Source organism: Myxocyprinus asiaticus, chromosome 2 (genome assembly GCF_019703515.2).
Source record: "Myxocyprinus asiaticus isolate MX2 ecotype Aquarium Trade chromosome 2, UBuf_Myxa_2, whole genome shotgun sequence".
Lineage (NCBI taxonomy): Eukaryota > Metazoa > Chordata > Actinopteri > Cypriniformes > Catostomidae > Myxocyprinus > Myxocyprinus asiaticus.
Window position 1 is genome coordinate 17,685,139 of NC_059345.1, and position 12,665 is coordinate 17,697,803.

The 12,665-nt window shown below is 35.9% G+C and overlaps 1 protein-coding gene across 1 annotated transcript in view; it reads left to right on the forward strand.

The window, feature by feature from the left end:
- The first annotated feature begins 9,100 nt into the window (after positions 1–9,100).
- LOC127413258 (neuron navigator 2-like) overlaps positions 9,101–12,665 on the forward strand; it is a 117,314-nt gene continuing 113,749 nt past the window's right edge. Inside the window, exon 1 of the mRNA XM_051650238.1 lies at positions 9,101–9,195. Coding sequence (XP_051506198.1) covers positions 9,124–9,195 — 72 coding nt within the window. The 5' untranslated portion in view covers positions 9,101–9,123. The remainder of the gene's footprint in view (positions 9,196–12,665) is intronic.

Here is a 12,665-nt window from a genome sequence, read left to right on the forward strand (position 1 = left end):
TTATAGAATGTCCGACTCTTTTTTTGTGCAGCTTTTCAAACCCAAAGGATATGAGATAAACATATTAATTAGCTTCAAACCTAATCAAGACATACTATAGATTAAACTACTTTAAGTTCAGATCCACATTTCATATTTGAGCATTCAAATGCCACTATGACTCCATTTATGAATTTTAAAAGAGCTCATGATTTACTATCAAGAGTCACCTAAATTTGACCCCGTAGGAAAGAGCTGCTTAAATCATCTCCCTAATTTCCTCTAATAGCAAGTTTGTTCTCTGGTTTTTATTGCATACTTGATTAAAGATTGATAGACTGCCCACATGAGGCAGAAGAACCATGTGGCACTAGGGCCATTAATATCAAAGAAATGCCTTTTCCAATTATCTTTTTGGCTTTTTTCTATGTGGTTGTTAAGGTGTTGGCATTGCTAGGTAGTTGGTTGGGTAGTCTGGGTGGTTGCTAGATGGTTGCTTACTGGCCCAAGTTAAAAAAAAGAACAACAACAAAAAAAAAAAAAAAACACCTCCAAGACTCTATGATATTCTGGTCCTAAGATATGGTTTGGGTGCCATTTTGTTTTGTTTCATTTTGTTTCTCGTTTCGTTTTATGTTTTGTGTTTTGTTGTATTTCGTTTCATTTTGTTCTGTTTCATTTTGTTTTGTTCTCCTGCATAAGTCTGTTCCATTATAATCTGATCCCTGCTCAATTTGAGGTATCATTCATGTTCGTATATCAAACTGAAGGGCGATTAACGTGCCAAAGTTTAATACTTAGGGTTAAGGGTTTGTTCAAATCCCTAACCCTACATTAAATATGAGCAATAGTAATAGTGATGCTTGCTTTAGGGAACATGATTGGGACATGATGCGGACTTGATTTGAACCCTTGTTTTCCATGAGCACCAAAGCTAAATGCATCTGGAGCACATATGCTAACCTCTGGGCCACAGCTCCAGCAAATGCCTTTTTCAGTCTGTAAAATGTGCTCTACCTGAAGTTACATTCCACCAATGCACTACTATGATGAGATTATGGCGAAGTTATAGTACTGTGAAAGGTTATGGCACACTTGCTTACAGTCTGAGTTTATTGTTGAAACAATAGGCTGTCTGTAATATTCATATTTCTACAAATAGCAAGAGAGAACTTTCATTTCTATAAAATCACTTATTCATGCAGCGCAGGTTGGGCAGACAGCTGTCAAGTTGTTGAAGGTGAGGAGTAGTTAATGGTGTTTAGTGCCCTGCTGAGAGGGTAGACCCACGTCAACCCACCTGTTAGAGCTGACAGCCTCTACAGTACAGCTGTATTCACTCTGTACGCTGCCTCATAGTCCTTTCGCTGAAAACAGCACTTACGTACGTGCAGCAGATGGCAGGTTGTGTGCTTGTATCAGTCAGTGTGTTGAAACTAAAAGTGTAGTGTTTATTTTGAGAACCGCAGCTCAAGTGTCATCATGTAGCCCCATTCCGGTTAGCATTAATGCCACTGAACTTTCTTAGCTCCCATTGGAGTAATGTGTTAAGTTGTTCATCTTGAAAGCAGCATTTGTGTGAACTCAAGTCAACATTTCCAGCTTTCTGTTTGGTCTGAATGTGGCTCTTAATCCTAACTGAACTCTCACAGTCCCAAAGGTCGTATTTTTCTGAGCTCACTCACATCAATCTAATGCTTGCTCTTTCATCTCCAAACCGCAGACATCACAGCAATCAAGAGCTCCTCTTGGAGCTTGTCGTGTTAGCACAAGGCCAAAGCCACTTGAAGTGCTTGTGTTGCCCGGCGGACACAACCAGAGAGCCACACACACAAAACACATGTGAACTCCACTTGTATATCCAACATGGCATTCACCCACAAGGGTATACTCACCAAATTAGCTGAATTGTATTATTATTTTTATTCATTTTACAAATAGCCTTTGATTTTAGTTGTACTTTTAGTGACTTATTGAGTGCTGTCTGTCAGAAATTCATGTTAGCAAATCGATTTGTTCCAATAATCCGATTCATAACAATGAACACTGACACATTTAACACATTACTCAATAATCTTCTTTGCATTGAGTGCAAATAGTGTTAGATGCTATTTACACTCCTTATAAAATACTAACATACAGTATCACTGCAGTGTGATTACTGTGTCTCATAGACACCAACCTACACCAACCCCTATACCTAAACCTAACCCTAACCTTGCCTTACAAAAACTAACCATGGCTTTACTACAGTAACCATAGTATCACCATGGTATTATGTAGTAAAATCATAGTAAACCACAAAATTAAACATGGTTACTATATTAACACCATATTGCTGTAGTAACACCATGGTTAATTGCATTAAAACTATGGCCAAGGGGCTTGGGTAGCTCAGCAAGCAAAGATGCTGACTATCACCCCTAGAATCGCAAGTTCGAATCCAGGGAGTGCTGAGTGACTCCAGCCAGGCTTCCAAAACAACCAATTGGCCCGGTTGCTAAGGTGGGTAGAGTCACATGTTACCTTCCTCATGGTTGTTATAAGGTGGTTCTCACTCTCGGTGGGGTGTGTGGTGAGTTGTGCATAGGTGCCATGGTGAATAGCGTGAGCCTCCACACTCGCTAGGTCTCCGTGGTAACACGCTCAGCAAGCCATGTGATAAAATGCATGGGCTGACTGTCTTAGAAGCGGAGGCAACTGAGATTCGTCCTCAGCCACCCGGATCAAGGCAAGTTGCTGTGCCACCACAAGGATTTCAAGCGCATTGAGAATTGGGCATGCCAAATTGGGGAGAAAATGGGAGAAAAAAAATATATATACTATGGCCAAAAAGCATGGTTACCACAATATTACTATAGTTAAAGCATTGTTAATGTTACCCGCATCAAACCTTTCTCTCAACTCCCTAACATAAATAATACAAAATAATACAAAAAAAATAAATAAACCATTATATTAATTTCTGTTTATTGTTATAAGTAGTATTAAAGAACATATTAGAGTGGATACAGGAGACAAGATGGGAAAAAGTGGGACAAAGGGGGGAATCGAACCTGGCACGTCCACTTGATAAATACTCATCATCACCATCTTTACACACTACGCTATTACAGCAACACTTAATTTCTGTGTTTCCACCAGACTATTTGAGTGCAAATAGCCCTGCTGTGTGGAAGGTGCTATTTACACCTACTGCAAATAGTCACTCTGTTAGTTAAAAATGCTGTTTATCACATAATCTTTTTAATAATTTAAATACAGATCAGTCTTTAAGAAAAACTATGCTTTTGAATTGGACATCACTAGTATAAAGCTGTCATGTTGGAATGATCGGTACAGATGAGCGGCACCACAATGTCATATTTACTTTGTGCCCTGACATTGAGTTGGGGGAATGTCAAAGAATCATGGTGAAAGCAAATTGGTATTGATAATAATAATGTGTAATTGTTTAATTAGAATTAGTAATTGTGTTTGTTGTACGAATTTTTTGAACAATATTTGTAGCGACCAAGCTTGCCAGAAAATACTAGCTTACTGTACTCATTTAAACAGTTAATAGGATGATATGCCTTTAAGACAAAGCCATTCTTTTCATCTTTCTCTGTTGCAGCACAATAATGATATAATACAATAAATAAAGCATCAATTACACATCGCTGCACATCCTATGCTCTTCACTGATTTTTCAAGAACTTGCAGTATTTGTCGGGAAGTGAAACAGTGAGAAAGAAATATTACATTTATTCTGTACCTTTTTTGCGACCTGTATACCATCATAATCATAATTGTGATTTCTAAACTCATAGGTAGGAACTTCCCAGGAGGACACAACTGCAGCATAAATTAAGGTTGCAGTCTTAGTTAGCTATGCATCTACCACAATCATACATACAGTATTGTAAGTCGAAGTTTTATTGGAAGTCATTTTTGAAAATACTGTCTCGCTTTAGAATTACGTTTACATACAAGGTACTGTAGAAAAACTCTTAAAAGTTGTTAAGCTGTCCATTGAAGTGCTGTGTTTTATTCCTGCCCTCATTTAAATCTCTCTGAAGAAACCCAAATATGTATTTTTTTTCCCCTCTGTCATCTTGTTGCTTTTGTGTGGTAACTGTCTAAAATGGTTCACTCTCCTCCAGGAATTGAGGTTTCCTTTTCCTGATGGGTGAGAGGACAGCTAATTTAACTAGGCCGAAACCTGATCACAAGCTGAGGGAAAACACTTAAAAGGAGGGCACTTTTGGGTCACGCGAGGAGGATAATTGCGGTTTAGGGGTCGTGGCAGTGATGTAAGGAGAGGGGCATGAGAAAACTAAGGACAGACCTCTTGAAGCATTAACAAAAGCTTCCAGTGTGTGAGTGAATTTGATAAAATGCATCTATTTAAGTTGTTATGTTGGTAGCTGGTCTATGCCTCTTTGTCTTGGGTGCTCAGCAGAGAATAGCGTGTGTTCCTTTATTTTCCCTTGTGTATGGATGAGGTTTTATTGTGTACTGATTCAATGTTTCCTTTTGTTAGTTTAGATTAATTCGTTGAAGATATGTGATGATGGTTTAACGTTCAAGTACCCTCTTGTCCTCTTGATACTCTGCTCTCACTTTGACCCTGTGTGTATTTCTTATACAAACCGACCCAGTCACTATTTCATCATATTGGTGTTTTTCACATTCACTTGTTTTCATTACACAATTGTTTTGAAACAAACTTAATAACATGCTGCCCAGATAAAATCTGACAGATATGAACACATCTATAATAAGCAGACACAAGAATTTGGGCAGATATTAATTTCCCATAGACCATCTCTCCTAAGCGAGTTCTCTTTGATTAAGTGGGACGATTATTGTCTGCCTTGGGTATAGATCTATTCATCTTTGTTACAATGCCTGTCCCAGTTATGGATAATGGACTGCATTGGTGTGTTCTTTAGCAGCTTTACACACGACAGGCTCAAAACTCATGTTATTAATACACTTTAAAATAACTCGGACCACCACATTGTAATACCAAAGCCTGAAAAATAGTGTTGTGGAAGTTACTACAAAAAGTAATCAGCTACTAAGGACTTTTTTTTTAGATTTTAAAGGGATTATTTACTAATTACTATGTCTAAACAGTAATCAGAGTTCTCTTTGCTTTACTTCATTTCAAAACCCAATAGAAATATTTACCAGACAATAAAATACAAGGACAGACATTAAATTGTCCTTTCAGTTTTATTTATTTATTTATTTATTTTTTTAAGGTCAAATATTTGTAGCATATAGTTCATATTATAAAAAAATAAAAAATAAAAACTTAATTCACCTTTTGTCATTGTACATTGATTTGTCACTAGTTTCATGTGGTCGTGTTGTCATGTCAAATGCTTTGAGTAATGCAGGCATTTCCATTCACTTTTCAGCTTTCCTTCATGATGAACCAGAGGACCCTTAAAGGAATATTGCGGGTTCAATACAAGTTAAGCTCAACTGACAGCATTTGTGGCATTATGTTGATTACCACAAAAAATAATTTTGTCTGGTCCCTCGTTTTCTTTCAAAAAAGCAAAAATCGAGTTAACAGTGAGGCACTTACAATGAAAGTGAATGGGGTCAATTTTTGGAGGTTTTAAAGGCAGAAATGTGAAGCTTGTAATTTTATAAAAGCACTTACATTAATTATTCTGTTAAAATTCATAGATTATTTTAGCTTTTAAGCTGTTTAAATCATCATTGTCGTTTTAGGGTTTTAGGGTTTGTTGACATTACATAGTCATGGCAATGAAGTTGTAAAGGATAGCAAGTGATTTTATTACACCAAAATCATGTATATTGTTTACGTTTTGTGGCTCTACTTTTAAAACGGTGAGGATTTTAACATTTACGGCTTGGCCCCGTTCACATCCATTGTAAGTGCCTCACTGTTACCCAGATTTTTTTCAAAAAAATTTTAAAGAAAAGGGGGGGCAAGTCAGAATAAAATTTTGTGGTAATCAATATTATGCCACAAATGCTGTCGATTGAGCTGAACTACTGAACCCAGAATATTCCTTTAATATGTCCTTCAATCCTGAGACATCATCAGAACTCTGTTAGAACACTGGTTCTCAAGTAATTGATTTTGAGTATTGATTATACATTTGCAACCAATTTTACATCTGTAATGTGATGATTTTTCGAGTGAAAAAAAATGTAGGATGGGACTTGATTTTATCCATTGGGAATTTATTTAATCGTGAAAAGTGGTGGGTTGTTTCCGAGAATTCCAGTTCCCTAGGATCGACCAAATTATGCCGACTCACCAACAAGTGGCATCACCTATCAGACATTTTTGCATCGGCTCCATCATGTTTACCTTCCCCCGTGGCGAGACCGGAAGCTAATTGCATTGACAGCGTGAAAGACCCAGGTTCAGATCTCATGCTGAAACCTGGAAGTCACTGCATTCACATAATCAGGTACAAGAGCAATTCAGAGGTTGCATTTTTTCCTTTAACATTACATTTTTATTTCACTAATGATTAGGTTTAGGTTTGGGGGTTGGGTCGGGGGGTTAATTTTATAAAAATATGCATTTCTCTTCACTGTATTATGGCCTATACAGCTGAAAACAGCTTTCTTTACAACTCGCTTTTTGTGCGCGTTTTCACCCAGAAAATGGAGCTAACATATGCCCATATGCCTAACAACAGTTACTGCTTTGGCCACCGGGGGCAGTGTTTTGAAATTCGGTTTGCACAGACTGATTTTAGCTAAAGAAATGTCAACCTACAGTTTCCAAATTCAGAGGTATATATTTTAATGAAAGATTACAAATAATTTTTTTTTATATAATAATTGAATTGCTCATAAAAAGAGAAGCATTTTTTTTATTATTTTTTTTTTTTAGTAAATAGGGTCTATTTTCATTTTGTGTTAACTTAAATATCTGAATTATCCTCTTTATTTAGCCATAGAAAGTTTTTGGTCTAGAAAGAGAGAGAGAGAGAAAAAAAAAAAGGAAGTTCTAAAACAAGTAGTCACAGATTTTTTTTTTCCATGGCAAATTTTAAAATTAATTGAGGATAATATTTAATTTTGTGGATGGATAGATGTATGGATAAACTGGAAATAAGATATATTTCATATAGACTCAATTGTTTGTGAGGAACTGTCAAAGTCTAGTTGGCATATCAGCAAGAGGAATCTCTTCACAAGATAATATGACTGAAAGATTCTGAACTTTAAGGTTGTGGTGGAGTAACCCGGAAATACGGCTAAGGGAAAGAATAGCCTACAATTATTTGTAAAATTGAATTTGTAGGGCTGTTTAGAGGAGCATAAATAAACAAGACATCTGTGGTCTGTGTGTCTGGCCACAATGCATTATTAGATTAGAGCGAACATTCTAGAGGAAAATTACACAACACTTGACACCACTGCTGCACCAGCCATCAGAGAGCAGACTTTACACAACACAGATGGCAGGAGAATAGAGCCATGTTAAAATCATATTTTAATGGGTTGAAAATTGTATAGTTATTGCATACAGTGACTTCAGTTCTTAACTTGGGGGTCTTGTATAATGTAAGACCAGTCTTGGAATGTAATATTCAAATGTATTATTGTAGCTGAATGGTTGTGATTTTTGGTATAAAAAGTTTGAGCTGAAGTTAAATGGGGCATAGGGAGATGTAGACCATCCATTACCCTCTCACCACCCCCTCAGACTCATTCTTAGTAGTTGTCACCACCTCTCAAGAAGCTGCCAAACCTCCCATGTTCTCTGTTCCTCACTTGACATGTAAAGCTGGTGTATTTGAGGACATAGGTTTGTGTACATATACATGTTGCAATTGCGTGTGAAAAAGACAAAGCCCTACTTGACAACAGTGGCTTTAGAATAAGAGTAAACCTGCATAAGAGACCAGCATCACCCAGATGTGTGTTTTTAGTGAGTGAAGCATGAATAGAAGCATTTAACTTGTGTTATGTCTTGGTTACATAAAAAAAAAAAAAAAAAAAAGGTGTAAGGTTTGTTGTTTGGATCAAACATTAGACCACCAGACTTACAGGGATAGTTCACCCAAAAAGGAAAATTCTGAAATCATTTACTCACCCTCCTGTCTTTGGAAACATGCATGACTTAGTTTCTTACGTAGATCACACAAGAAATTGCAGAATGTCCAACCTGCTCTTTTCAATACAATAAATGTGAATTGTGATCATAGTTGTCAAGCAAGAGTTTCAGTGAATAACAAATTATTTTTAGACTTTTCCTCATACAAAGCCATCATATGTTTTCAGAAGACTTGAAATATTAAGCACAAGCCATATTAAATGCTTTAATGTTGCTTTTATAGCACCTTTTGTCCTTTCTGGAGCTTGACATCCTCTGGTCCCCATCCACTTTCTTTGTATGGAAGAGAGCAGCTCAGACATTCTGCTTAACCTCTCCTTTGGTGTCCCACGTCAAAGAAAGTCATACAGGTTTGGAACAACATTAGCATGAGTAAATGATAGTAAATGATTTTTGGGGAACTATCCCTTTAAGTAGATATCATTGTTCAAAAGGAATAAACAAATATTTGTTTAAAATATTAAGAGGAAAACAATACAACAAAAAAGTAACAGCAATGTAGAGTAAAACAGATACTTAGTTAAAAAAATGTAATCTGTACAAGATTCCTTGTTTTATTATTATTATTATTATTATTATTATTATTATTATTATTTGGAACCAATCTTAATGGCTAAATAGCATCAAGACTACTTTAAGAGTAAAATAATGTCCAACAGGATAAACACATTTTTCAGAATTTCATATTGTCAAGTAGGATCTTGTTTCTTTTTTTTTTTTCTTTTTTCTTTTTTTTTTTTTTTTATATTTGTTCCAAGTTTATGATAGAAATTCCAATAGGAATTGTGATACTTTCTTAGGAAAGTAGAAGTAAGAATCTGAGATGTCAAGGTTTCGGCATTTGACATTAAGCGTGGCAGAGAGAGATATATCTTAAGCAAGAATTTCACAACGATGCTCCAGAATACATTTCACTGCTAAAATTACCCAAACCCCACCCCTCACCCTCACCTCACTGACTTGATTACGGACACGAATGTTCCAGGACTTCCTTACAGTCTCTACATTTACAAGCCCACTTCACCTGTGAAAACATAATGGCTGTGAATGTTAGGATGTACATCCCAGAGAGACGTCACAGCAGGTCGTCCTGTAATCACTACAAATTGGTAAGATCTCTTGCTGTGGTGGGCAGGGTATTGGGGGTCGATATATTATGATCTGTGTAGCAGGTAGCTACTGCCCAGACTTTCTGCACAATTGATTGTAGCGAGTCACTGCAGGTCTTTTAAGATGTTTATTGGTGATTGAGGTGAAGATTAGATTAAATTTTAGGACTACAGTGGTTGCTTCTAAATTTAAGTCATTTCATGCAGGTCAGAGAAATGTAAGCATCAAACGGCAAAAGCATATTGTCTTAATGCTGACTGCACTGCAAAAAGTGGTAACCTGCAATTGTTACCATTAGGAGTTACTTTTTTACCTGATTCAACCCTTAAAATGAGTTTTGTTGGTGTAGCCTTATGTATTCAGGTTGCTTCAGTGGTTATTTTTTACGTATTTAATTTTTACTTGAATAACACCAGTAAATTTAGATGTAGCACATTTTTAAGTTATTTTTTTCATGTCATTATGTTCTGTTCCTTATAATGTCAATGATATTTGTTATAATTCCCTCTATATGCTTATGAGCCTGTGGGTTGATTTTGGATTGTAATAATTTCATGCACTTTAAGGGAAATGTTCCCTGGGAATGCATTCTGAAAAAAAAAAAAAAAAAAAAAAAAGTTGTCAGTTAATCTTAAAATGTGCTTCATGGGGTAACTTGTACAGCAAATGTATTATTTTATTAAAGTGAAAGGAAGTATTGTATATAATATAACTGAATAAACCTGAATACAGTGGGTTGAAAACACCAATGAATGTCATTTTTTTAGGATCACATAAGGTAGAAATAACTTCTTGCAGTGCACTTCATGAAGTCAAAGACATAGATCTAAAATTTAACTAATGTATATTTTTTCTCAAATAGTGTACCGAAAAACCTTTGAAGAACCCTGCATTATTGTTAAGATCATATTAATTTATTAAAATTAAGGATTTAAAAATAAATTGTACTTTTTATTATAACTTTTATACCTTGTAAAATACAAGGTATAATTGATTCAATCATTTGTTAGTTTTTAATTAGTTTTTATTTATTTTAAGCATTAAGTTTAAGCAATCACCATTTGCTCAAAGTATGCATTTATTAGAAAAAAAATTTATTTATCATTGCTAATTATTTTAGAGATACATTAGAAACTTTTTTTTTTTTTTTTTAGAAAGTTTTTGTGGTTTATGCTTATTTATTTATTAATTTATTTTAATTTAAGTGGTCACCTTGTGCTCAAAGTCAAAAAATATTTATTAGACTAAATGTAGATTTATGATATTTTATGATATTACTGTCATATAATTCTGATGGCATTGGGTTGTGACCTTTGTAGACTTGTCCAGTGGGAAGGAGCATGATTTTTTAAATGCTTAGATTTACACTAATTTAGCACTTTTTTAGGAAAACCTGTACACCTACTTATTCATGCGATTATCTAATCAGTCAATCGTGTGGCAGAAGTGCAATGCATAAAATAATCAACCATCAGAATGGGGAAATGTGATTTTAATGATTTCAACCGTGGCATGATTGTTGGTGCCAGATGGGCTGGTTTGAGTATTTCTGTAACTGCTGATCTCCTGGGATTTTCACGCGCAATAGTCTCTAGTGTTTACTCAGAATGGTGTAAAAAAAAGCGACAGTTCTGCGGACGGAAATGCCTTGTCATTGAGAGCGTTCAGCGGAGAATGGCCAGACTGCTTTGAGTTGACAGAAAGGCTACGGTAACTCAGATAACCACTCTGTACAATTGTAGTGAGCAGAATAGCATCTCAGAATGCACAACACATCGAACCTTGAGACGGATGGGCTACAACAGCAGAAATCCATGTTGGGCACTTTAATAGGATCATGGTGTTCCTAATAAAGTGCTCAGTGAGTGTATAATTAAACTAATTTTTTATAATTTTTCTCTAAAACTGCAGCATAACTGTTTGCCAGCATGTGTTTTGGATGCTGGTCCTCAGCATGGCAAGCTGGTGTTTAATCAGTCTTCTTAACTAGCTTTACCAATCAACTTCACCAGCTAGATCAGCTCAAAACCAGCATAAACCAACCATGACCAGCATGGAAATTCATGCTGATCTAAGCCTTTTCTTTAAGTAAGGCAGTTACCTGACCTAACACTCACCTCAGTAAATTATCTTAATTACCTTAAAGCGCAGTGTTATTTAAAGCCATCTCTTGTGAACCTGAATGGACGTTCTGTAGCCTTCGCCTGCTGTGCCTATGGGAACAGGTCTACATCTGTGTCCAGCATAGCCAGCCCTGTTATTAGTGTTTGAAATGAGAGTCTTTGTAGTTGAACAATGTTCTACCTCCTAGCTTTCAGTTTAAGGATGAGTCTTAGTGACAGCTGTTGGTAAATTGTTTTAAAAAGTACCACACAGTGGAAATGCCACTTTGATTTTCCTTGTCTTACTAACACAGTTTAGTACACTCATCAGCAAATGCGTGCAAGAGCCACCTGTTCGGTTTCCCCAAGGTTCTCAAAGTTGTTTTGCGATGGCATTTTGTGACAAATCATCCCTAAGGCATGTCCGTACTTAGGAAAGCTCATACAATGGTCAAGAATGGATGGCAAGCAGAATCTACAACTTCAACAGAGTACAAAAATGAGAGATACACATGCTAGCTTGATTTCCACACAAAGTAGGATTTGTGTGTGCGTGTGAAAGGATTGTCACAATTCTTTGTTATCCCTGATTTAAACCAGTCCAGCCGGGAGACTGAAGCTTACTGTCTCAGTCAATAGTAGTAGTAGTGGTAGTAACTTTATTTATCTGCATGCGTTTGCAGATAAATAATCGAGATGCAGCGGGTTTTTGCATAATCATGCTACAGTCAGTCCAAGTATACTTGACACAGTGTGTTATCGAATATTTGAAGGAAGGACATCAGCTAAGGAAGTACTGAATACCCGTTGTGCGTCACCCTGGATGAAGCTGAGCTACTATCGCGTAACTTCCAACTTTGCAAAAATCAGACTGGTACAATTCCAGTCAGACTAAAGCATTTATATGACATTTTAAAAGACAAATGATTGTTTCTGGCATAATATTGATTACAACAAAAACTAATTTTGACTTGCCCCTCCTTTTCTTAAAAAAAAAAAAGAAGCACAAATCTGGGTTACAGTGAGGCACTTACAATGGATGTGAATGGGGCCAATCTGTAAACGTTCAAATATTCACTGTTTGAAAAGTATAGCCACAAAACATAAACAATATGCGTGTTAACATGATTTAAGTGTGGTCAAATCACTTACCAGTTTTTTTCTGTGTAAAATATAGACAATTTTACAACTTTTTTGCCATGATGATGTAATGTCAACATACCCTAAAACTCTAAAATGACCATAAAAATGACAATTTAAACAACTTTACAGCTCAAATAACACATGAGTTTTAACAGAAGAATGAATGTAATTGCTTTTATAAAATTATAAGCTTCACATTTCTGCCTTTAAGTTCTCCAAAAATT